At 45.2% G+C, this 27,998-nt stretch overlaps 1 protein-coding gene across 2 annotated transcripts in view; it reads left to right on the top strand.

Moving 5' to 3' along the window:
- Window positions 1-27,998, top strand: part of st6gal1 (ST6 beta-galactosamide alpha-2,6-sialyltranferase 1) — a 134,218-nt gene that overhangs the window by 26,220 nt on the left and 80,000 nt on the right. For both annotated transcript variants that reach the window (XM_041894629.2, XM_041894630.2), the window contains 3 exons: window positions 14,264-14,470; window positions 14,677-15,051; window positions 17,485-17,749. In XM_041894629.2, the coding sequence (XP_041750563.1) occupies window positions 14,264-14,470; window positions 14,677-15,051; window positions 17,485-17,749 (847 nt within the window). The remainder of the gene's footprint in view (window positions 1-14,263; window positions 14,471-14,676; window positions 15,052-17,484; window positions 17,750-27,998) is intronic.

Below are 27,998 nucleotides of genomic sequence, written 5' to 3'. Positions count from 1 at the left end.
GTGGGCTAAATCAGGGTTACACCGAGTGTTTCTTGGCAGTCTTAAACAAATCTACTTTGAAACAAAAGTATACACCAGCGCTGTGGTCAGATTCCCTCAAATCTAAGTGTGCACTCATTCCTTACAGTTCTCTTCAAAGTGTGCACTCGTTCCCTAACCCTGCACTTGTTTAATCCCACTCAATTTCAAAAGAGTGGGCTGAGTAAGATGCTGTATATGGTGGAAACTCCTTCTTGCTCACACTTAAATCAATCCAATGCTTTTAAAGTGGGCAGCTGCACACTACAGGGAGAAGGGTAGAGAATCAGAATGCAGCCCCTCTCTCCCCTTCTGTCCCGTCTTTCAGAGAGTGAAAGACGGTTTTCCTCCTCCTCTGGGTCCAGTCCAGCCTCTTCACTTGTTTAACACTAGAACCTCCATAAGCCAACGGCCACTATGTCCTGCTCCTTCCCTGACTTTTCCTAAATGTTTGTATATTTTACACTGCTCATTTGTCAGAATTTTGAAATCACAAACAGAAAAGTATTGAGCTTTTTCACACCTATTCCTAACTTAATCCGCCAAGACAATGTGCTGTAGGACGTTGGTACCCAGCCAGGCGCTATTGCGTCTCTCTCTCCTCACTGTATGAATGACAAATGAATGAATGGGCAATAATTGTGCTCCTTACTTCACAATTGAATTTAAATTAGAATGTAACTGAATGAAAAGGAGGGTGATGAGGTTTATTTAATTTAGAAAGACAATAGTGTAATGATGAGTTTGTGTTATGCCTATTAATCAGCAGCAAATCATTTGACCGCACGCCTTGGGGTTTGATACCATTCTCTTTTTTACGTTTTACTTTGTAAAAAGAAGCTGTTATGGGACTATTTTATTTACTATAACTATATTACTAATCTAATGTATTGTAAGGGAAATGAAAACAGGCTACATGTTGCAGTAGGCCTTTAGAATAATGCAAAATATATCATTGACTCTATCCAGCGAAGCAAACGATACCAGGCCACTGATTGAATGACAAATGGATGGAATGGGCGATAATTGTGCAAGTTATTTCACAATCTAATTTAGATTAGGCCTAACTGAATGATGAGGGTGAAGATGTTGATTTAGTTTAGAACAACAATAGTGTAATGATGAGTTTGTGTTATGCCTATTTATCACAATAGGGCGGCAGGTAGCTTAGTGGGTAAGAGCGTTGTGCCAGTAACCGAAAGGTCGCTGGTTCTAATCCCCGAGCCGACTAGGTGAAAAATCTGTCGATGTGCCCTTAAGCAAGGCACTTAACCCTAAATGCTCCTGTAAGTCGCTCTGGATAAGAGCGTCTGCTAAATGACGTAAATGTATCAGCCTAGGCTTTCATCTAAATAATTTGACTGCGTGCCTTGCGGGATGATACCATTCTCTTTTACGTTTTACTTTGTAAAAAGAAGCTGTTACAGACTGACTGTTTTATTTACTGTAACTCTATTACTAATCAAATGTATTGTAAGGGAAACTAAAACATGATATGTGTTGCAGTAGGCCTTTAGAATAATGCAAAACATATCCTTGACTCTATCAAAGGATGAGCGGGAAAGAAACAATGCCAGTCAGCCTGCACAGCCGGCCCATCGAAACTACACCTAAACTATACCAAAACTAATTTCACACATGATAAGAGTTAGCCTATAGGCAAGATTAAATGGACAATCTGATGAGCATATTCTGCAGTTTCTATTACACTTACCTTTGTCAAATAACTCTCATAATTCAAGAGGTGCAGCTCTATTTCCAAATTTAACTTTTTCCAAGAATATCTGGTCCATGCATTCAGCACATGACCACTCGCGCAACAGCATTGCTCTGGCTACTAAGCAAAAACGAGTAACATAATAACATTTTAATTAAAATATGCTATTCTGTCATCAATGTATAAATGGGCGATAGAAACCAGATAGAAACTGATAATGGTGCATGTGACTTCACTGAACTGAATGATTAGGAGAGTGAAGAGGGTGATTGAATTTGATTGATCTGAATTATAAGGGTGAAGAGGATGATTTTATTTTTGTTTCTCTGAGACATGGCTGAAGAAATCTTCTCCTATTTCTGCCTTTAATGTCCCTGGATATTCCATATTCAGGAGGGACAGGGGAGAGGGCAGAGGGGGTGGATTGCTTATGTACATGAAAGATAACTTTAAATGCAATTGTATCATATGTAAACATGCCAATGACCTTGAATGTCTGGGACTGAATGTCTTCCTCTCCCCTTATATGTCTCTCACTATTATTGGATTATAACGACCACCAACATCTGATATCTCATTTTATGACCATCTAAATGCCATGCTTAAAGAATGTGATCAGAAGAAGGAGATTTCAATATAAACAAAACTTGCAGGAAAAAACTCAGGATCACAGACCATTTCAACCTGACTCAAATAATACATGGACCAACCAGAGTAACACAGACATCCCAGACTCAAATTGATCTGGTGTTCACTAACAGACCTGATCGAATAACTAAGTCCATTAACTTACTAACTGGCATATCTGACCACAATGTTACATTGGTGGTTAGAAAGCTCACTAGAAAGAGATTTAAGAACCATATCAATGTGCAACAGTACGATAAATAAATCCCAAAATGTGAGCAGAGTAACTACGATGCAGCTATAAGTAAAATTGACTGGTCTGATCTGTTAATCAATGAAGACCCAGAGTCTGGATACAGAAAGTTTCTGTCTTTTTACCAGGAAATGTTCACGTAAGCCAAGACGGAAAACATCTCTACCATGGCTCAATGAGGACCTCTGGAGTCAGATGAGAGAACGGGATCTTTCCTTGAAAAAAAGCACTGAAGTCTGGTCAGAATGATGACAGACGTAAACGTCCTCTCACTGTCAACTGCGTTTATCTTCAGCAAACTTAACATGTGTAAATATTTGTATGAACATAACAAGATTCAACAACTGAGACATAAACTGAACAAGTTCCACAGACATTTGACTAACAGAAATTGAATAATGTGTCCCTGAACAAAGTGGGGGTCAAAATCAAAAGTAACAGTCCGTATCTGGTGTGGCCACCAGCTGCATTAAGTACTCCAGTGCATCTCCCCCTCATGGACTGCACCAGATTTGCCCATTCTTGCTGTGAGATGTTACCCCACTCTTCCACCAAGGCACCTGCAAGTTCCCGGACATTTCTGGGGGGAATGGCCCTAGCCCTCACCCTCCGATCCAACAGGTCCCAGACGTGCTCAATGGGATTGAGATCCGGGCTCTTCGCTGGCCATGGCAGCACACTGACATTCCTGTCTTGCAGGAAATCACGCACAGAACGAGCAGTATGGCCGGTGGCATTGTCATGCTGGAGGGTCATGTCAGGATGAGCCTGCAAGAAGGGTACCACATGAGGGAGGAGGATGTCTTCCCTGTAACGCACATCGTTGAGATTGCCTGCAATGACAACAAGCTCAGTCCGATGATGCTGTGACACACCGCCCCAGAACATGACGGACCCTCCACCTCCAAATCGATCCCGCTCCAGAGTACAGGCCTTGGTGTAACGCTCATTCCTTTGATGATAAACGTGAATCCGACCATCACCCCTGGTGAGACAAAACCGTGACTCGTCAGTGAAGAGCACTTTTTGCCAGTCCTGTCTGGTCCAGCGACGGTGGGTTTGTGCCCATAGGCGACGTTGTTGCCGGTGATGTCTGGTGAGGACCTGCCTTATAACAGGCCTACAAGCCCTTAGTCCAGCCTCTCTCAGCCTATTGCAGACAGTCTGAGCACTGACGGAGGGATTGTGCGTTCCTGGTGTAACACGAGCAGTTGTTGTTGCCATCCTGTACCTGTCCCGCAGGTGTGACGTTCGGATGTACCAATCCTGTGCAGGTGTTGTTATACATGGTCTGCCACTGCGAGGACGATCAGCTGTCCGTCCTGTCTCCCTGTAGCGCTGTCTTCTTTGTCTCACAGTACGGACATTGCAATTTATTGCCCTGGCCACATCTGCAGTCCTCATGCCTCCTTGCAGCATGCCTAAGGCACGTTCACGCAGATGAGCAGGGACCATGGGCATCTTTCTTTTGGTGTTTTTCAGAGTCAGTAGAAAGGCCTCTTTAGTGTCCTAAGTTTTCATAACTGTGACCTTAATTGCCTACTGTCGGTGTCTTAACGACCGTTCCACAGGTGCATGTTCATTAATTGTTTATGGTTCATCGAACAAGCATGGGAAACGGTGTTTAAACCCTTTACAATGAAGATCTGTGAAGTTATTTGGATTTTTACGAATTATCTTTGAAAGACAGGGTCCTGAAAAATAGATTTTCTTTTTTTTGCTGAGTTTATATTTACATCACTGAGAAATAAGGTGGTAAGGAATATAAAAAAGCAAAGGCAGAGTTCTCAATGAAGCAAATGGCAAAGTGATTTGGGAAAATCACACCAAAAAGCATCCTGATTTAAAGGTTAATGGGATTGTAATTCAAGACTCCAATTTCATATCCACCGCCTTTAACAAAACCATTTTTGGACTCTGTCAGGAAAATGGCTAAAAAATGTCCAACCAAGACCACAGTTCTCACTTCCATGGATAATAATAAACCAATATTCAGAATTCCTGAAAACCCAGCGTCAGCAGTGGACAGTATTATCAGCTTCTTCAGGAGCTCTAGAAGAAAATATGTATTTGGTCTAGACACTGTATTCCTCAAGAGACACAAATATTATCTGATTGCCCCTATTGTACATCTAGTTAATCTGTCCATCTAATATGGGTTATTCCCCAATTCTTGGAAGTCTGCTGCAGTGATACCTGTTTTAAAATCTGGTTACCCAACACTGGTGGAAAATTACCGAGCTATAAACATTCTTCCAGTGCTATCAAAAGTAGCTGAAAGATGGGTGGCTGATCATCAGACTGATCACCTCAATCAGGGCAACTCCATACATCAAGTGCAATTTGGATTCAGAACAAACCATTCTACCGAAACAGCCAATTTCTATTATCTGGAGTGCATTAAATCTAAACTGGACATAGGTGGTGAAGTCGGCACAGTCTTTTTGGATCTTAAAAGGCCTTTGATACTGCGAATCGTGAGGTCCTCCCAGTGCTTAATTTGTAAATTGGGAGGTGCCGGAACAAAAAGTGAGCCAGAGAGGGGTGTGACCTGGGGGGCTCTGAGGTACCGTAAAATCACTTTTATAATAAAGCATTGCATTATCATCGCTTTTGCATACTGGCATGGAGTAGTAGAGTAGAGAGAGGCACTTGCAGAAGTTGCACACATGCGGAAATTTGCCTTTATAAATGTATTTCATACAATTCTACATCATTTTAGATGACTGGAGGAGACTTTAGTAGAATCTTTTTTAATACCGCACAAATGATCGAAATGACAGGCTATACTTTGACACTGACAAACTGTCTTGAATCCATCAATAGCCCAGGCCTAGGTGTGTGGAGACAATGTGAGGAGGAAATTATAGTCCTAAAAAAGCTTTTGTTTCACTGACTATGTGATCACGCTCTCCGTAGCCGATGTGAGTAAGACTTTTAAGCAGGTCAACATTCACAAGGCCGCAGGGCCAGACGGATTACCAGGAAGTTTACTCCGAGCATGTGCTGACCAACTGGCAAGTGTCTTCACTGACATTTTCAACATGTCCCTGACTGAGTCTGTAATACCAACATGTTTCAAGCAGACCACCATAGTCCCCGTGCCCAAGGACTCTAAGATAACCTGCATAAATGACTACCGACCCGTAGCACTGACGTCTGTAGCCATGAAGTGCTTTGAAAGGCTGGTCATGGCTCACATCAACACCATTATCCCAGAAACCCTAGACCCACTCCAATTTGCATACCGCCCAAACAGATCCACAGATGATGCAATCTCTATTGCACTCCACACTGCCCTTTCCCACCTGGACAAGAGGAACACCTACGTGAGAATGCTATTCATTGACTACAGCTCAGCATTCAACACCATAGTGCCCTCAAAGCTCATCACTAAGCTAAGGATCCTGGGACTAAACACCTCCCTCTGCAACTGGATCCTGGACTTCCTGACGGGCCGCCCCCAGGTGGTAAGGGTAGGTAACAACACATCTGCCACACTGATCCTCAACACGGGGGCCCCTCAGGGGTGCGTGCTCAGTCCCCTCCTGTACTCCCTGTTCACCCATGACTGCATGGCCAGGCACGACTCCAACACCATCATTAAGTTTGCTGACGACACAACAGTGGTAGGCCTGATCACCGACAACGATGAGACAGCCTATAGGGAGGAGGTCAGAGACCTGGCCGTGTGGTGCCAGGACAACAACCTCTCCCTCAACGTGACCAAGACAAAGGAGATGACTACAGGAAAAAAAAGAGGACTGAGCACGCCCCCATTCTCATCGACGGGGCTGTAGTGGAACAGGTTGAGAGCTTCAAGTTCCTTGGTGTCCACATAACCAACGAACTATCATGGTCCAAACACACCAAGACAGTCGTGAAGAGGGCACGACAAAGCCTATTCCCCCTCAGGAGACTGAAAATATTTGGCATGGGTCCTCAGATCCTCAAAAAATTATACAGCTGCACCATCGAGAGCATCCTGACTGGTTGCATCACCGCCTGGTATGGCAACTGCTTGGCCTCCGACCGCAAAGCACTACAGAGGGTAGTGCGTACGGCCCAGTACATCACTGGGGCCAAGCTTCCTGCCATCCAGGACCTCTATACCAGGCAGTGTCAGAGGAAAGCCCTCAAAATTGTCAAAGACTCCAGCCACCCTAGTCATAGACTGTTCTCTCTGCTACCGCACGGCAAGCGGTACCGGTGTGCCAAGTCTAGGTCCAAAAGACTTCTCAACAGCTTCCACCCCCAAGCCATAAGACTCCTGAACAGCTAATCATGGCTACCCGGACTATTTGCACTGCCCCCCCACCCCATCCTTTTACGCTGCTGCTACTCTGTTAATTATTTATGCATAGTCACTTTAACTCTGCCCACATGTACATATTACTTCAACTACTTCAACTAGCCGGTGCCCCCGCACATTGACTCTGCACCGGTACCCCCCTGTATATATAGCCTCCCTACTGTTATTTTATTTTACTTCTGCTCTTTTTTTCTCAACACTTTTTTTGTTGTTGTTTTATTTTTACTTTTTTGTTACAAATAAATGCACTGTTGGTTAAGGGCTGTAAGTAAGCATTTCACTGTAATGTCTGCACCTGTTGTATTCGGCGCATGTGGCCAATACAATTTGATTTGATTTGATTTGATGCGCAGCTCACTCACCAGCGATGGCCAATGCGCTCGTGCCAAAAGCTTATCTCTCTTGCTTTACTTTGTAAAATAATGCTGTTCGCTCAATAGGTCTATTTGGAAGTTGATATCTTGGTAGCCTACAGACAGATTAGTCTTCTCTTTTCAGCAGGATCTGTGTTTTCCCGCGATTGTATTTGAAATATCGCGAAAGGCCTGTTTTGACTGACAGCAGTTATTCTATAACTTTGGCAAACGTATTTAAATGTATCAGTGTGCTGCGATACCTCCAGCACCCTTCCCGCGGCTATGATTCTATAAGGAAATAAATGATTAAGTGCAAAACTGGAGAGATGAGAGTTGCAGGCTCATGTCTATCAGAGCAGAGAGAGAGATCATAGAAAGTGAATCTCATTCTAGTTCTGTGAGAGAGACAGGCGCGCTTCTCTCTCTCACCACAACAATGGCCACGCGTTGGTCTATATAGGCTACAATGTTGCGCAAACCATAAACCCGGGCCAGCCCAACACAAATCAATTTTTAGAATATCAGGCACTGTTTTCACATTACGTGTTTTAGGGGGCATCCAGGAGAATTACAGAGGATTAACGTGAATTAACTCTGATTGCTTTTATTATAATTTTTACATTGCAAACAGTGAAAATAATGTTTCATGTCACGAGAGGTACCGAATCCTGGCAAATGGGTTCCGGAATGAAACAGTCCAAAACTAAGAGGTGCCGGATCCTGTTCCGGCAGGATCCGGCTCTAATTAAGCACTGGGTCCTCCTATCCAAACTATCCTCCCTTAATGTTTCCACTGAAGCCATTAGTTGGATGTATTCCTTTCTGACAAACAGAAGTCAAAGGATTATTTTTAGGAACACTCAGTCGGACTCTCTTTACTATAACATTGGCGTCCCACAAGGCTCAATATTAGGCCCCCTTCTGTTTACATCTATATAAATGATCTCCCACTTGCTTGCCCACAAGTTAACATGCAGATGTATGCAGATGATACAGTCCTGTATGTAAACTAAAAAAATAGACAAGTTGTTAACAAGTTAACTGAAGCTATGGTACACATTTCTAAATGGATGACTAATTCTTGCCTGCATTTAAATATCAACAAGACTGTTTGTATGTACTTTTCTAAGAAATCCATTGATTCTTCCCAACAAGCTGTTCTTGTCAATGGGGAGAAACTTCAAGTTGTGTCTAACTTCAAGTATCTCTGGATAATTTTGGACTCCAACTCTACATTGAAGAAACGGGTGAAGAATGTGGTTAACACTGTCAAGTTTGGACCATCCAACTTTTGGTTTATAAGACCTTACCTTCCTCTGGAGGCCTCCAAACTATATATGCATGCTATGATCTTCTTACATGTGAGATATTGCCTCACATGCTGGTCTCAAGCAGGAGCTACTATTCTGAAACCAATTGAATCACTCTATAAACAAACACTTAAGATTTTTGATAACAAACCATACAGTTGTCACATCATTCACAAACATAATTTATTCAGTCTTGATAGCTTTAAGCAGTATGTAGATGCAAGCCTTGTCTTTAAGATCCTGCATGGCCTTGCCCCTCCACCCCTATGCTGGCATATCATGCTCAAGGAAAGCACCTCCAGGATAACAAAGGGAAGTAACTAGAGGGGATTGCGTTGTCCCTTTTCGACACAGTAAATTCGGTCAATTGGCCTTCTCTGTTAGAGCTACAATATATTGGAATGCAATGCCCATGGACTTGAGAAGTTGCACTGATTATGGTACTTTTAAATGTAAATTGAAAACATGGCTCAACTCTTTCCAAACCTGTACACATGAGTACAGTTCCTCATATGTAAGACGACAGTTGATGATAGTGTTTTTATTACGATTAAGTTGTTGTTGTTAGAATGATATATTATTGGATGTAATGTATTTGTATTTTGTATTGTTTTAGTGAGTATTGTGGCTGTGTAATTGCCCTTACCTGCCCAGGTACTACGGGTGCAAATTAGCTTTTGGCTAACCCGGCACATTTATATGGATGTTGCATTATTGTAATATTGATGTTGATTAATGTGCATTGTCCCTTATAAATAAATACATTTAGAACAATAGTGCAATAATGAAGAATTGTGGGCGGTCTAATTATTTTATAATGAAAGGCTGGAAATTGTATATAAGTTCCCCTTGGAGAGTCAAATCAGACACTGAGTACAACATACAATGTGTGTAGTTCACAATGGCAAGCCGAACCAAACGAATGGACGCACTGACAACAGAATTTAGATGAGTCGGATGGAGGATGGAGGATCAGATATTGAGCATACAGCGGAAAGAGGATGGATGTGGAGTCATTTTGGTCTGATAGGTATGGGGTGGACTTTTTCAGAGAGACCATGACACGCAACCACATCAGAGAGATGATGCGACACCTACGGCAGGTACACACGAAACAAGGCCAATGAAAACTATGTGCAGTGCAACCGATTTGTTTGTGGGGCTTGCTCACATAAAGCCCCGAAGCTGTGTGCTGACTGTGGACCCAAAGCATAAAGAGAAGACGAGATTGATTCATGCGTAAAGGCACGCATATAAGGGCACACAATACAGTGTCCCATACAATCAGTAAATGACTGTTTTTACTGTATATCTTGTCATGAATATATTTCCACAAATATTTCTTTATGCAATTCATTCTTTACAATTGTCCATGCACTGGTGCTTTTGTTTAGTAGTACGGCAAATAATTTCACCTGTGACCTGGCTGGTTATATTATTATTATCTTTTTAGTTTCTACTTTGACAAAATAAGATGTAACTGGACTTTATTAATTACTATAACGCTATTACTAGGTCTAATCAAATCTACAAATAAAGTTGATCAAATGGATGACACTGTAATGTTTTTATTGTAAGGGAAAACGAAAATAGGCTATAAACATTTTTTCTAGGACTTTGTAGAATTATACAAAACATATAATTGACTATCTAAGCAAATAACTATTTCTTTTTATTGATATATTTCCACAAATATTTCTACATCCAACTAATCTTTATAATAGTCTATGCACTATTTATCAAGCGTTTTTGCTTATGTTTGCTGCACCTTGCGGGTTGATATGCATCTAATGCATATGCTATAGGAAACGCCTGGCAATGTTCTCTAGCGGGTACTTAAAGGCTGAAAGGCCAGGCGGTTCTAGGGTTAAAGGCCAACTCACAGCTACCCCTCCCCCCATCCCTCTGACTGTATTCACTCTTTCTCTCTGTCTGGCCCTGTTCTACTTGCTCTCTCCACCATTACATCTCGTTTCGGTTTAGATTTTTCTCATAGGTCAGTCTGGAGCTTTGTTGGCTAAACCTTTGACTTACTTGTGCCATTTCGCTGGATTCTTCTTTTACTTCTTTTTTTTTTTTTTAAGTAGTGCACTATAGGGAATAGGGAGCAATAGCCATTAGGCCTGTGGCTGTGTTACCAGGTCAGTGGGTTGGCTGGAGTAGGCCTATACACTGGATGTACATTGTACATTGTGAATGTGAGGATGGCTGAGGGAGGGTCCAGTGTTAGCTACTAGGGCTGCGTCCCAAATGGCACTCTATTTCCTATTTAGTGCACAACTTTTGAGCAGGGCCCATAGTGTTCTGGTCAAAAGTAGTGCACTATGTAGGAAATAGGGTGCCATTTGGGACATAGACCTACTAAGCCTGTGGCTCTGCTCTGGGCAAGGGCGCCTGTTCGCTACAGCAGATAAATAATGTAACATGAACATATTGATTTCGAAGGTTCCCTACAGTTCCATGTAGCTTTAGCTCAGCTAATGTGTCTGTGTAAGATAACAAGCAAGCAGATCTCGACCTGCTCCCAATTCATTATTTTCGTCAACTCTTTAATTATTCTCTTTAATTAGTCTCTCTCTCTATATATATATACAGACAGTAAACAGTATCTAACCACATAATGAAAGCAACAATCAGCAGATTAAACAGTGTAAACTCTCTAAATTCAGACTCATGTGACCTCTCTGGTTGGTATGGCCTCTGACCACCACTGTGCATTCGGAAAGTATTCAAACCCCTTGACCTTTCCCGCATTTTGTTACGTTACAGCCTTATTCTAAAATTGATTAAATTGTTTTTTCCCCCCTCATCAATCTACACACAATACCCCATAATGACGAAGCAAAAACAGGTTTTTAGAAATAGTTTCTAATTTATTTTAAAAAACTGTAATATCACATTTACTTAAGTATTCAGACCCTTTAGTCAGTACTTTGTTGAAGCACCTTTGGCAGCGATTACGGTCTCTAGTATTTTTGGGTATGATGCTACAAGCTTGGCACACCTGTATTTGGGGAGTTTCTCCCATTCTTCCCTGCAGATCCTCTTAAGCTCTGTCAGGTTGGATGGGGAGCGTCACTGCACAGCTATTTTCAGGTCTCTCCAGAGATGTTCGATCGGGATCAAGTCCGGGCTCTGGCTGGGCCACTCAAGGACATTCAGAGACTTGTCCCGAAGCCATTCCTGCGTTGTCTTGGCTGTGTGCTTAGGGTCGTTGTCCTGTTGGAAGGTGGACCTTCGCCCCAGTCTGAGGTCCTGAGCTCTCTGGAGCAGGTTTTCATCAAGGATCTCTCTGTACTTTGCTTCGTTCATCTTTCCCTCAATCCTGACTAGTCTCCCAGTCCCTGCCACTGAAAAACATCCCCACAGCATGATGCTGCCACCACCATGCTTCACCGTAGGGATGGTGCCTGGTTTCCTCCAGACGTGATGCTTGGCATTCAGTCCAAAGAGTTCAATCTTGGTTTCATCAGACCAGAGAATCTTGTTTCTCATGGTCTGAGAGTCCTTTAGGTGCCTTTTGGCTAACTCCAAGTGGGCTGTCATGTGCCTTTTTCTGAGGAGTGGCTTCCGTCTGGCCACTCTACCATAAAGACCTGTTTGGTGGAGTGCTGCAGAGATGGTTGTCCTTCTAGAAGGTTATCCCATCTCCACAGACGAACTCTGGAGCTCTGTCAGAGTGAACATCGGGTTCTTGGTCACCTCCCTGACCAAGGCCCTTCTCCCCCGATTGCTCAGTTTGGCCGGGCGGACAGCTCTAGGAAGAGGCTTGGTGGTTCTAAACTTCTTCCATTTAAGAATGATAATGGCCGCTGTGTTCTTGGGGACCTTCAATGCTGCAGAAATGTTTTGGTACCCTTCCCCAGATCTGTGTCTCGACACAATCCTGTCTCGGAGCTCTACGGACAATTCCTTCAACCTCATGGCTTGGTTCTTGCTCTGACATGCGCTTTCAACTGTGGGACCTTATATAGACAGGTGTGTGCCTTTCCAAATCATGTCCAATCAATTGAATTTACCACAGGTGGACTCCAATCAAGTTGTAGAAACATCTCAAGGATGATCAATGGAAACAGGATGCACCTGAGATCAATTTCACATCTCATAGCAAAGGTTCTGAATACTTATGTAAATAAGGTATTTCTGTTTTTTATTTGTAATACATTTGCAAACATTTCTAAAAACCTGTTTTCGCTTTGTCATTATGGGGTTTTGTGTGTAGATTGATGATAACTTTTCTTTATTTAATCAATTTTAGAATAATGCTGTAACGTAACAAAATGTGGAAAAAGTCAATGGGTCTGAATACTTTCCGAATGCAGTGTAAGTGTGCACTTATTCCCTACAGCTCTCTTCAGAGTGTGCACCTGTTCCCTAACCTTGCAGTCGTTCAATCCCACTCAATTTCAAAAGAGTGAGCTGATGTAAGATGCTGTATATGGTGGAAACTCCTTGCTCACACTTAAATCAATCCAATGCTTTTAAAGTGGGCAGCTGCACACTACAGAGAGAAGGGTAGAGAATCAGAATTCAGCCCCTCTCTCCCCTTCTGAGTGAAAGACAGTTTTCCTCCTCCGCTTCAGTGTCCAGTCCAGCCTTGTTTAAAGGCCAACTCACAGCTCCCCCTCCCCCATCTCTCTGACGGTATTCTCTCTTTGTTTCTGTCTGGCCCTGCTCCACTCTCTCTCTCCATCATTACATCTCATTCCTGTTGAGATTTTTTTCCATAGGTCAGTCTGAATCAAGCTCTTTCTCTCTTCCTCATAGGACATTCCCTCTCTCTCCCTCCTTCCTTCAACCCACATCTCTCTGTAGGTCATCCACTCCTTCCTCCACTTCCTCGCTCTCCAGTGTCCATCCTTCGCTTGGCCCGACTGGCTCAAGGCAGTCTCAGTGACGAGGCTCGCTTTTCTCTTCCTCCTCTCGCAATATGTTCTACTTCTTTCATCGCTGCACCTCATTGTTATCCTCCTTTCTAGTCTGACTCTTCTTTCCTTTCTCATCCCTCGTTTCTGTATCAACCTGACTCACAGCATTTAACAAAAAACATGTCTGTGTTTGTTATGTTAATATAACACTGTGTAGAAAGGGCAGGCTCACTCTTGTACTGTAGATGAAAAGGGAGCGTTCAAAATATGTGTTTTCCCAAACTGTTTGAATATACAGTATACTGTAGGTGAAAAGGGGTGAGACATCAAAATATGTATTTTGCCCATGTATATATAGCATACTGGAGGTGTGTTTCTGCTAGTCTGGTCTTTTGATGTTAATCTCCTCCTGTGGTACAGTATTGTGTTGTTCGCGTTGCCATGGGCTGTTGAAAGTAAACAATTTGTTGTCGGAAGGCTCATACTGTCATCTTCTCATCATGGTGCTCTTTCCTTCTCTTTCTGACTCCCATCCCCAATTTTCACTCTAACCCCCTTCTCCTATCCCTCTCCCCCTTCTCTCCTCTTTCCCTACCTCTTTGCTGTTCTCTCTCCAACCCCAAATTCCACACTTTCTCACCCCTCCTCTCTACCCCTCCTTCTGCACCCCTTTCTCTCTTACCTCTCTCCGCTCCCCCTCTCCCCCTCTCTCCATCGAACCCCCTCTGCCCAACCCTCTCTCCCCCCTCCATCCTCTCCACCTCTTCCTCCCCCCTCTACATCCACCCGACCGCCTCTCCAGTACCCCGGGGCAGCGATGGACCGCGTCAGCTTGCTGTGGCGTCTACGTCGTCGGGCCCGTCGCGGGGCGCTGTGTATGGGCCTCTTCTGCATCTCCATGGCAATGCTCTATGCCCTCTGCGCCGAGAACAGCGTACCAGTCACCGATGCTATCTTTGGGGTGCGGGCACGGACCCGCGCCCAGCCCCGGGCACACTCCATCATCAAGGTCTGTCTGTCTGTCTCTCTAGAGGGGTCAGGGAGCATCAGCAGCAGAACATGGGCATGTCCGAAATGGCCTATTCTCTATTTAGTGCACTACTTTTGAACCCATCGGACATACTCATAGCCATAGGCTCATGAATCCTCATACTGTATCATACAGTAGACTCTGTCCATTCTTCTATTTCATGCAATCTTCTTCTTCTTCCCCAGGTGCTGAGAGGCGGGGCCAAGCCCATGTACCTTGACCCCCAGAAGCTCCCCGGCGTCGTCCCTGGCAACCCCCACCGTCCAATCCCAGTCCTCTCCTCCCCAAACCACACACAGGAAGTCACAGCTAAGGAGTCACACCCCAAACACCCCATGAGAGAGCGAGAGTCATCGGGATTCTTCGCCTGGCTCTTGCCGCGCCCCTTCATGCGGGCCATGGAGACCCTGTTTGGGGGCCGACGTCGGGGGGAGCTTAGTGGAACAGTCGGGGATGCAGAATTTTTTGGTCCTCACAGAGCTCTCGGGGAGGTCTGGGACGACGAGATGTCCAGTAAAATGCTGGGGAAGAGGCTGAGGAAAGTGGTGCAGAACTATCAGGTGAGGGGGCGGAGGGAGATAGAGAAGAGAGAAAGAGCCCAGCTAGCACATAACGTTTATTACTTTAACGGAACGTTTCCTAAAAGGAACATAAAACCGATCAGAATGCCAAAGTCATGCCGGAAAATGTTTTTGCGGAGGACACGGCAAGCCAGCCTGTTCCCTATAATGTAAACTCCCAACAGAAATAACTTCAAATTAAACAAAGGTTGTTAGCCAACTAGCCTGCTAATGTTAGCCATACTAACCTGCTAATTGTAGCCCTACCAGCCTGCTAACGTTACTTGACTGCATGAGTCAACCAGTTGCTATCAGTAGCTTACATTAAAGTAATCCAACGTTTTGGAAATACAAAATGCCATCTAACCAGTTATCAAATAATGATACCGAGGGAGAATCAGCTAAACCAACAGTGATATAGTGAGGTAAATCCAAAATCGATAGATTCCAGAGGCAATAATCCAGAGGCTGCGTTGGACACAGGAGACGAGGGGAAGAGTGAACAATAAGACAGCGATCGGAAGGCTCCAGCAGATGGAAATTATCACAACAGCACAGTCAGTCAGCTACTGTAGCGCGCTAGTACTAAGCCAGGTTTGAAAAACGCTGGTAGCCTACTAACAGAGAACAGGCCGAAAAGTTGACCAAACAAATTGGAGGACGAAAAACAAATGAAGAACAGACTAAACAATTAGAACAGGCAGGAATGATTTTCCACTTTCCTTTTGAGCCAGAGGCAAGTCTGCCGGTGGTGCAGGAGAAGTCAGAGCTGCTTGTACTGTTGCCAGAAGATACCGACCCTACCATCACGCTTGTTTACAATGAGCTGCACTGGGGTCGGAACGCAATCAAGGTTACATTAAAACACTGTGAAACCGGTGCGAGATATGGGTCGGAAAACGTATAATGCAGGGATGGGATATACACTGTACTCCAAATTGTACCTTTATCCACACTGATACATCGACGACATTGAAATACTGTTCATTTTTTTTCTCTTAAAAAAGGTCATCTTTGTCCTCATGCTAGCTATCAGTAGCCACTGCAGCTAAGTTTTTGACCACACTGTGTTGTTACTTTGGTGAGTAAAAACTCAGGCTTCAAACTCATTCCACGAAGGGCAGAGTGTCTGCGGGTTTTCGCTCCACCCTTGTACTTGATTGATGAATTAAGGCCACAAATTAGTAAGGAACTCCCCTCCCCTGGTTGTCTAGGTCTTAATAAACAAAAACCCGCACACACACTCGGCCCTCTGTGGAATGAGTTTGACACCCCTGCTTTAAAGTAATGTTCTCAAATTGTTCCAAGAATGTTAAGAAACAACGTTCTTCTGTGGGAATTTCAGTACTTCAGCATAACGTTTCCTACAGGTTTCATTTAAAGGGGCAATCTGCAGTAGCTGCATCCATTTTTGGACTTATAAATTAATAATATATTCTTGAAGAATATAACTTACAAATGCATCGTGAGCTTAGTTCAACTGTCGTACCCCATCAGAACCCCAAATATAAGCTTGTTTTACTCCAACGTTTGTAAACAAAATAAATGTAAACAAACACGGTGTAGCCTCAAAACATGGTTAAAATTATAATTTTGGTATCATGGATAGTCGGTCTTTGCATCCATAGCTCTGTCTATGAATTTGAGAGTTACATTTTTCGAGCCCCATCCCTCAGCTTTTTAGCGAAACAGTGGTGGGGAGTTCAATTTGTTATTGTTTCAACTGCTGTTCCGAGAACGTTAAGAAAACGTTCCATAAAAACCATAAGAAAACTTTTGTAATGTTCAGAAAACGTTCTAAGAATGTTATTTAAAAACATTTACATTCCGTTCTCAGCATCAACAAAACTCTCTCTAGCCTTTATCTTGTTAAGTGTGTTCAGGTGTGTTGGCCGCACCCACTAATTGGCCACAACTGATCTTAAGGAGTGCTTGTTTCCTTTGAAATGGGGTCTGTTTGAATAGACTAAAATGAAAAACGTTGTATGTGTAAAAACAACATGGCATGCTAGCTCCATCCTGGTGGCGCAGTGGACTAATTCCATGGATGGGGAACAGAATATTATAGGTTTGAATCTCACTGATGCTGTGTCACAGTAAAAAATAAATGTGTTTGCATGTATTAATGCCTAAGGAAATGCATTTCCATGTGTCCTATCTTTTATGTAAAAAAATAAGTTAACACAAAATAAGCTAGCAGTGTTATTAAGAGTCTTGAAACATTCAGTGAAGTTATTAAAACCTCTCCATCAACATTATCTTTCCCTCTCTCTCCCTCTTGTCCCCCCACCATAATCTGTCTTCCTTAATCCATTTCTCTCTCTCTCTCTCTCTCCCCCCATAATCTGTCTTCCTTAATCCATTTCTCTCTCTCTCTCTCTCTCCCCCCATAATCTGTCTTCCTTAATCCATTTCTCTCTCTCTCTCTCCCAGGCGATGAATAAGTATGGTGTGGAGTTCTCTGGTCCTGGGGGCGTGGACACTCGTCCTAAGGTGAGCGGCTCAGAGCTGCTGTGCCAGCTGAAGGACAAGGTAGAAGTTGCGACCCTGACCCCTGACCTCGAGCCCTTCTCCGCTCTGCCCTGGGCGTCCCAGCTGCCCCTACATCCCATAACCTCTGACCTTGGACCCTACAAGAGCTGTGCAGTGGTGTCGTCGGCTGGGTCACTACGCTACTCTGGACTGGGCAAGGAGATTGGTAAGTGTGGGCGTGTGGTGAGGCATACCCAAGCGGGAAAAAGTATACTTAGTATACTTAATTTTTTGTATTTTGAATATACTTAGTACACATGTATTTCATGTGTACATTTAATTGTGTTATTTTGGAACAACTTTAGTTGTACTAAACACATTAAAGTTGTATAGAAGTTGTGTTATAGTACTATTAAAAGTCACCTAAGTGTACTTCTAGGTACTAAAATCACCCAATTAAAGTGTACTTGTAAGACATCATTTGAAATGTACTCTATACACACTTAAAATATACTTTTAGTGACAGTTAAAGCTATTCTCAAGTAGTATGGAAACAAAATGTTAGGTTACACCAACAGAAAAACCACCCTAATCTGAGGTGTAAGGCTAGTTGAGGGCTCCATGAACACGATTATGCCTAGCATTTTTAGAAGCATTAGACCAGAACCTTGATACTGTTTGACGTCTAAGTTTGAACATTAGTCATGAAGATTAAGCTATTTTAGATTTATTTTGCATCAGAAGTGTGTTAATAATGTCACTAGCATATCCCATATATACTAAAAGTGCACTTTAATTAGCTTTGGAGTACTAATTTAGTTGCAAAATAATGGTACATGATGAACATATCTTATTTACATTTTAGTAGACGCTTTTATCCAGAGCAACTTACAGTAGTGATTGCATACAGTTTCATACTGGTCCCCTGTGGGAATCAAACCCACAATCCTGACATTACAAGCGCCATGATCTACCAACTGAGCCACACGTGACGTATGTATGCCTATTTTTATATTTCTAATATACAAATGCTGGGTTCGACGTTAACATTTGTCCGGGGCAAGTATGTCGGACAAGCAGATTACAGATTTAAGTTGTCCGAATGGAAAAGTAAAACAAAAAATCACAATATCAAACAATTAGGCTACTCCGAACAGAATTGGATCAGTGTCCCTTGGATGCGATGTCCTCCCAATTTCTGCAGAGCGCATTGCAGTATAATTATTGTAGGTCTGCATTGACAGGCATGAGCGGTCTTTCAATCATGCATTCGCGATATGCGTTTTTGAGATCAAAGCGAGTGTGTGCACATTTGTTGATATTCATTGCTAGTTAGTGAGTTATTTGCCCAGTTATAGCAAATATTTGGTCAGCAATGAAAATCCTGGAAAAGTAATGGTGTGCATCACCTGCATGCGTGCCAGTGTTTGACTAGTTATCTCGCTAGTTAACTATTTAGCATGTATTAATGTCATTGTCATGTCCAATGCCCTAAACAACTTTCCACCGGCGCTCATGTACAACCTTAAATGGCCGTCAGACAGTTGATACGGGTGTCATGGGCCTCTCACTCCACCGGGTTACCACCTTAATTTTCTTCCACTCTGCTCACCACTCTCTCTACTCAGCCTAACTAGCTCCACCTGTCCCTGCTCTGCTCTGCTCTAATTACTCTGCCAGCTGCGCTGCATTACCCACTACCTCTCCCAGTATTTAAGGCCCTGTCTTTCAGCTCTCCGGTGTCAGATCGTCTGCAAAGCTCACACCCGGAACCTGTTTGCTCGCGCTTCTGGCTCACCCTGGTTTTGTGACCCCGGACCTGCCTGTTTATTGGATACTCTTCTGCCTCAGGAGATCCAGACCTGCTTCTGCCATTACGACTCCTGACTACTCTTCAATCCCGGTAACTCTGACCAGCCTTCTGCCTTGCTACTACGTATTTTGGATTTCCCTTGAACTGTACTGCTGCCTGGTTTCATTCCGCCCTGTTGTGTCTGTGTCTCCCCCAGGACTTCTGGACCACCCACCACCGGCTTCATGGGACGCATCGCTGCCACTGGGGGGCACAGACCCAGCGCATTGGACGGGGATCCCTGTTACCCCTGGAGCCTTCATTCACTCCCTACTTCCCTTTTCCCTTAAGTTTAATAAACTTTCTGGTGTGACGCAATTGTGGTCCTCTGGTCGTCTGTCTGAATCGTGACAGTACGATCTGACCATTATGGACTCAGCGCACACTTTCCCGACATGGAAACCGATGAGCATGAGCAGCAGTTCCAGCAGCAGCAACAACAACTCGCCATGATCATTCAACTCCTCACCAACCTTACCCCAGCCAGTCTGCCCACCAGCCCAGCCCCGAGTTACCTGCCCCGGTCATTGCAGCCGCTTGCTCGGAACCCAAGATTGGAAACCCCGAGCGGTTCAACGGCGATTCAACCCAGGTCCGGCCATTCCTGACTAGCTGCCGACTTCAGTTCTCCTTGCAGCCAAGGACCTTCGCCACGGAGGGGGCTAAAGTTGGGTATGCCATCACTCACCTGACGGGCCGAGCTCGACTCTGGGGAACAGCAGAGTTCGAACGTCAAACCCCCGCATGTGCAACCTTCGACCTGTTTGCTGAGGAGATGCTGAAGGTGTTTGACCTGGATTCACCCACCGCAGAGGCGTCTCGTGAACTGTTCAGTATTCGACAAGGCAGACGTACAGTCGCAGACCATTCCATCGACTTCCGAACCCTGGCTAGACGAAGTTCTTGGAACACACCATCGTTGGTGGACGCGTTCTTCCATAGTTTGGCTGACTATATCAAGGACGCAGTTGGTCTCCCATGAACTGCCTTCCACTCTTGATGAAGCCATCGCACTGACTGTCAGGATCGACAGAAGGATACAGACCCGTCGCCGTGAGAGGGGGCGCCAAGGTCCACCTACTACCGGCATTCGGAGAGATCCGACTGGGCTCCTGTCATCTACTGCCACTCACCCAGGTCAGCTTGATCAGTCTGAGCCTATGGAGATTGGGCGAGCCTCCCTCACTCCTGCAGAGCGCCAGCGCCGCTTCACCTCAAACCTCTGCCTCTATTGTGGAGGTGATGGACATCGTGTGGTAACCTGCCCTTTAAAGGGCCGAAGCTCACCGGGCGTAGGGGGAGTCCGGTTGAGTTCAATGACCATCCAGTCCTCCGACCGCAAACCCCTGCTGCAAGTTCACCTCCGCCTCTCTGACTCAACTCACACCCTGGCTGCTCTGGTGGATTCTGGCGCCGAAGCCAACATAATGGACATCAAGCTGGCACGCCAACTGGGACTGGAGAACCTCCGTTTGACACCTCCTATTCCTGCCCGGGCACTGGACGGACACTTACTCGGATCGGTCACTCATGTCACGGCCCCGGTCTCGATGGGTCTGTCCGGAAACCATCAAGAAACTATCCAGTTTCACCTGCTCCCCCTCTCCAGGCCAACCCCTCATCCTGGGTTACCCATGGCTCCGCCCGGCACAACCCTCAGCTCGACTGGGTGACCGGGGTGATCAGGGAGTGGGGAGAGGACTGCCACCGAACCTGCCTGCTTGCTGCCGCACTACCCCCCTCGGCCAGTACCTACTAACTCCGCTCCTGACCTCTCCAATGTCCCAGAATGCTACCATGGTCTCAGGGAGGTGTTTAACAAAGCAAGAGCCACATCTCTGCCCCCTCACCGACCGCATCGACTGTGCCATCGACCTCCTCCCTGGAACAGCTCCTCCAAGGGGTCGTCTTTATTCGTTGTCTGCTCCTGAAAGAAAGTCCATGGAGGACTACATCAATGGCTCGCTGTCCGCAGGATTAATCCGTTCATCTTCATCTCCTGCTGGTGCTGGCTTCTTCTTTGTGGGGAAGAAGGACGGATCTCTTCGCCCCCTGCATCGACTACAGGGGACTCAACGACATCACAGTGAAAAACCGTTACCCTCTGCCTCTGCTCACCTCTGCTTTTGAGTTGCTCCAGGGAGCCACTGTTTTTACCAAGTTGGATCTCAGAAACGCTTACCACCTAGTGCGGATCCGGGAGGGAGATGAATGGAAAACCGCATTCAATACACCAACAGGCCACTACGAGTATCTGGTTATGCCTTTTGGCCTCACCAATGCTCCTGCTGTGTTCCAGGCTCTAGTGAATGATGTACTGCGGGACATGTTAAACAAGTTTGTCTTCGTTTACCTGGATGACATCTTAATTTACTCCAGAAACCTGTCTGAACACACCCGCCATGTCCAGCAAGTCCTTCATCGTCTTCTGGAGAATTCCCTCTCACGCCAAGGCAGAGAAATGTGAGTTTCACGTCAAGACAGTGGCCTTCCTGGGGTACATAGTGGCAGAGGGAAGTATCCAAATGGATCCTGCCAAAGTATCAGCAGTCACTTCATGGCCAGTTCCGGAGAACAGAAAGAAGCTGCAACAGTTTCTGGGGTTTGCTAACTTCTATAGTAAGTTTATCCGGAACTACAGTACCGTTGCTGCCCCTCTCACTGCTCTAACCAGCACCAAGCAACCCTTCACCTGGACCCCAGCAGCCGACAAAGCCTTCAGTACCCTCAAGGTGAGGTTCACCTCCGCTCCCATCCTCCAGATGCCTGATGTGGACCGGCAATTCATTGTGGAGGTGGACGCCTCGGATGTGGGAGTTGGTGCTGTGATTTCTCAGTGGGCTGCGGAGGATAGGAAGCTCCATCCCTGTGCCTTTTTCTCACGTCGGTTGTCCCCCTCTGAGTGCAATTACGACATAGGGAACCGTGAGCTGCTGGCTGTGAAGCTTGCCTTGGAGGAGTGGCGTCACTGGCTGGAGGGGTCCACCATTCCATTTCTCGTTTGGACCGATCATAAGAACTTGGAGTACATCCGCACGGCCAAACGGTTGAACTCCAGGCAGTCCCGCTGGGCCCTGTTCTTCACCAGGTTTAATTTCACTCTGTCATACCGGCCTGGATCACGCAACACCAAGCCAGACGCCCTCTCCCGTCAATTCCAGAAGGATGACACCCCCTCCAAGGACCCTGTGTCGATTCTGCCAAGTCCCTGCATCGTTGCAGCTCTGACCTGGGCTGTTGAGGAACAGGTGCTGGAGGCTCTCCGTAACCAGCCAGGTCCCAGCACTTGCCCAGCTGACCGCCTTTTTGTCCCCGAAGACCTGAGGTCCCAGGTCATTCAGTGGGGACATGACTCCCGCCTAGCTTGTCACCCTGGCTCCACCCGCACTTACAACCTGCTCGCCCAGAGGTTCTGGTGGCCCTCTCTGAGGAAGGATGTACGGGAATTCGTCCAAGCCTGCCCCATCTGCAACCAACACAAGTCGTCCTGCCAGCCCCCAGCCGGATTGCTGCAGCCCCTGCCTGTGCCCAGACGTCCCTGGTCTCACATCGCCCTTGACTTTGTCACGGGGCTGCCCCCTTCAAGTGGCATGACCGTCATTCTCACCATCGTTGACCGTTTCAGCAAGATGGCACACTTCATTCCCCTCCCCAAGCTCCCAACCGCCAAGGAGACCGCCCAGGTGGTCCTGGAACACGTCTTCCGGATCCACGGACTGCCAAAGGATGTTGTTTCTGACCGTGGTCCACAATTCTCCTCCGCTTTTTGGAAGGAGTTCTGTCACCTGCTGGGAGCCACAGTCAGTCTGACTTCGGATTCCATCCCCAATCCAATGGGCAGTCAGAGCGGGCTAATCAGGAGCTCGAGAAGGCACTGCGATGCATGACTTCACGCAACCCCCCACTCCTGGTCGCAGCAATTGACATGGGTGGAGTACGCACACAATTCTCTGACCTGCTCTGCCATCGGTATGTCCCCTTTCCAATGTGTTTATGGATACCAGCCTCCTCTGTTTGCCAGCCAGGAGGAGGAGGTTACTTGCCCATCTGCACTTGCTTTTGCCCGTCGATGTCGCCGCACCTGGTCACAAGCCCGAGCCACACTCCTCAGGTCCGTTGCCAGCTACACTACCGGGGCCAACCGTCGGAGAATTCCTGCTCCCACCTACCATGTTGGTCAAAGGGGTGTGGTTGTCATCGAAGAACCTGCCACTCAGGGTGGAGTCGCAGAAGCTGGCACCTCGGTTCATTGGCCCATTCCCTATCATAAGAGTGATTAGCCCAACTGCTGTCCGGCTCCAACTGCCTAATTCCCTGAGGGTGCACCCCACTTTCCATGTGTCTAAGATTAAGCCCATCCATGAGAGTCCGCTGGTCCCTGCTGCGCCTGGTCCTCCTCCTCCACGGCTCGTCGATGGTGGTCTGGTTTACACCGTCCGCCGCCTGCTTCGGTCCAGACGGAGGGGGTAGGGGTCTCCAGTACCTCATTGACTGGGAGGGCTATGGACCTGAAGAAAGGACCTGGGTGCCAGCTAGTCGGATTGTGGATAGGACTCTCATCACCGCTTTCCACCAACGGCATCCTGATCAACCTGCAATCCGTAGGGGCCGCCCCAGAGGGGTCCCTAACCGTCCGGCCCGCTCGGCTTCCTGTCCTGTGCCTGATCCTGTCTCGGGACCTGTCCCATCTCCCGACCACGGCCCTCCGGCTTCCTCCGAGGATGAGGACGTTCACTCGGACCGTTCGGGAGGAGTTCTAGCCCTCCTCCGGCTCCCCTCCTCCCGCCCGGCGTGGTGTTGCTCTTGGGACTTCTGGGGCCGTCCCTTGGGGGGGTTCTGTCATGGGCCTCTCACTCCACCGGGTTACCACCTTAATTTTCTTCCACTCTGCTCACCACTCTCTCTACTCAGCCTAACTAGCTCCACCTGTCCCTGCTCTGCTCTGCTCTAATTACTCTGCCAGCTGCGCTGCATTACCCACTACCTCTCCCAGTATTTAAGGCCCTGTCTTTCAGCTCTCCGGTGTCAGATCGTCTGCAAAGCTCACACCCGGAACCTGTTTGCTCGCGCTTCTGGCTCACCCTGGTTTTGTGACCCCGGACCTGCCTGTTTATTGGATACTCTTCTGCCTCAGGAGATCCAGACCTGCTTCTGCCATTACGACTCCTGACTACTCTTCAATCCCGGTAACTCTGACCAGCCTTCTGCCTTGCTACTACGTATTTTGGATTTCCCTTGAACTGTACTGCTGCCTGGTTTCATTCCGCCCTGTTGTGTCTGTGTCTCCCCCAGGACTTCTGGACCACCCACCACCGGCTTCATAGGACGCATCGCTGCCACTGGGGGGGGCACAGACCCAGCGCATTGGACGGGATCCCTGTTACCCCTGGAGCCTTCATTCACTCCCTACTTCCCTTTTCCCTTAAGTTTAATAAACTTTCTGGTGTGACGCAATTGTGGTCCTCTGGTCGTCTGTCTGAATCGTGACAACGGGTGCGCAGTTGATGAACCAATGCTTCATACTCCAGTTGTAAACCGTCTCTCAAGCACTGAAAATTTGGTGTTGAGAAATAATTCTGAAACCTGGGATTCTCTTCTATTCAGTAAAAAATATTCTTAGAATAGCCTAATTGACAAGTACAGTAACTCCTATGCTGTCAAGATCTCCCCTGAAAACGGAATATTTTACCCTTACAAATAGATTAACATGTCTTAGTTAGCTACCTTGCTTTGAAGTTGCTCACCTTAGCCATTTGATCCCTGGTTCATTGAATGAGGGAATTATTTTATAAAGACATAAAAAGTATTTGGTTGTAATTGTAATGTTGCAGGGTCACCAACTACCCTCCAGGATAGTCCTGGACAGCTACTGGGTGTGCATGTTTTGTTCCAGCCCTGCTCTAACACATTGTAAAAAATTAGCTGCTCAACAGTTCCTTGATAAGTTGACTCGGGTGTGTTTGAGCAGGGTTGGATCAAAAGCCTGCACACCCAGTTACTCTCCAGACGGAGGGTTGGCCACATATGTTTTATATAGTAGCCTATCAGTGCAGTATTTTACTTTGTAGGGGGTTAAGTGCCTTGCTGAAGGCTACAACGGCAGGATTTATAATACTTGGGAATAGAGACCCAGCAACCTTCCATTGTCAATACCAGTGATGATAATGCATTTTATTTTGTGAAGTGGTTCCTTGCATGATACAACACAATTTTCAGTCACCGTTTTGTCCCATGGTGATACAGATTATATATATATTTTTTTTTTGGACAAATGACTTGAGCTTTCGGACAACTAAAAAATCAGTCCTACTTGTCCGATGGACAAGTGGCTAAAAAAGTTAATGTCAAGCGCTGTAATGCATACATGTATTTAATGTGTACTTATGTAGTGTTATTTTGGAACAACTTAAGTTGTACTAAATAAACTAAAGTTCTGTTAGAGTACTTTAAAAAGTAAACTAAGTGAATTTCTAGGCACTTAAAGTATAGTAAGTATACTTGTAAGACATAATTTGAGATGTACAATCATGACCGAAAATATTGGCACCCTTGATAAAGATGAGCAAAAAAGACTGTATAAATTTTTTTTACAAATATTGAGCTATATTGTATGATCAAACAAATTGGAAAATTATATTCTTTATTACTAACACAATTGCTCACAGAAAAATATTTTGTTTAACAAGTAATCATTTTTTCTTTAATAATGTAATTTTCCACGTTTTTTTAGCATACAATATAGCTCAGTATTTGTATTATTTATTAAATTCAGTATTTTTTGCTCAGCTTTATCAAAGGTGCCAATAATTTCTGTCATGATTGTACATCTCAAATTATGTCTTACAAGTATACTTACTATACTTTAAGTGCCTAGAAATTCACTCTATATATTCACTCTATATATATTGACTCTATATGAAGATAGTGAATTTATGTGTTAGATGTATACTTTGAGGTTCAATTACATTGTCTGTGGTAGTTATTAATCTACAACCGTGGAATTTCACATTAACCACTTGAAGGATAACTTGACTGTACAAAGGCATCCTCTTAGCCACTGTTACATTCACAAAGCAGTTGTGGCTGGCTATAAAGTTATTGATAACTTGGCATTTTGCACTTCAGTTGTTTATGTTATGGTGATAAATGTAACATTTTTTTTTTTTTACATTTCATAAAACTGAAAGTACAACATTAATCAGAGGGAAAATGAACATCAAAACAATTACATTTGCTAAATATGAGGAACAACATAATATTGTAAATCAAAACTTCACCTGCAGAAAAGGATGCTGGGTAATATGCAAATGTTTTTAGGGATTCACTTATGGTCAATGATTGGTTACTTTTTTTCTAATTTGGCACACAGAAACTAGAGGGCATGAGTAACTTGGTCAAAAAGAATGGCACCGATTGACCTATAGTTGGCGCTGCATAAGCAGTCTCACTTAAACCCTCATCTGCCGCTCCGTTTGACCTAGAGACTTGAAACTGTATGTAGGGGTCTTTCCTCATGCTGAACAAATTTGCCTCAAGGACCCATAAGGTCCGTCAGAATAGATTTTCCTCCATCTTGGACATTTTGAAAAACGTCTTCTCATAAACCATAAATCCAAATAACAGAATTAACACAGCCCAAGTGTTGTTGTCCATTACTCCAATTAGGGGAGGGGTGGTAGGGTTAGGGGGAAATAATAAAGGAAAATATATTTTAAAAAGATACAGTACCAGTCAAAGGTTTAGAACACCTACTCATTCAAGGGTTTTTCTTTATTTTTACTATTTTCTACATTGTAGAATAATAGTGAAGACATCAAAACTATGAAATAACACATATGCAATCATGTAGTAACCAAAAAAGTGTTCAACAAATAAAAATATATTTTAGATTTTAGATTCTTCAAAGTAGCCACCCTTTGCCTTGATGACAGCTTTGCACACTCTTGGCATTCTCTCAACCAGATTCATGAGGAAGGCTTTTCCAACAGTCTTGAAGGAGTTCCCACATATGCTGAGCACTTGTTGGCTGCTTTTCCTTCACCAGAGATCGGTATGACGAAATGACCACGTCTTCGCCCTAACAATGGGAGTCGTCCCAATGAAGGGAAGACAGGCTACAACCTTAGGTCTGCATATTAAGCCCATAGAAACGCATTGTGCTTATTCTGGACAAAATCAGGATATTTTGTACTGTTTTTATTTGTCGGCTTTAGGCCTATGTATTTTACTTACATTACATGACCAAAAGTATGTGGACATCTGCTCATCGAACATCTCATTCCAAAATCATGGGCATTAATATGGAGTTGGTCCCCCCTTTGCTGCTATAACAGCCTCCACTCTTCTGGGAAGGCTTTCCACTAGATGTTGGAACATTGCTGCGGGACGTGCTTCCATTCAGCCACAAGAGCATTAGTGAGGTCAGGCACTGATGTTGGACGATTAGGCCTGGCTCGCAGTCGGTGTTCGAATTCATCCCAAAGGTGTTTGATGGGGTTGAGGTCAGGGCTCTGTGCAGGCCAGTCAAGTTTTTCCACACCAATCTCGACAAACCATTTCTGTTTGGACCTCGCTTTGTGCACGGGGGGCATGGCATGCTGAAAGAGGAAAGGGCCTTCCCAAA

The sequence above is a fragment of the Coregonus clupeaformis genome, chromosome 13 (genome assembly GCF_020615455.1).
Source record: "Coregonus clupeaformis isolate EN_2021a chromosome 13, ASM2061545v1, whole genome shotgun sequence".
NCBI lineage: Eukaryota > Metazoa > Chordata > Actinopteri > Salmoniformes > Salmonidae > Coregonus > Coregonus clupeaformis.
Note: the sequence above shows the minus strand (reverse complement) of the source record. Positions and strands in the feature narration are given on the sequence as shown.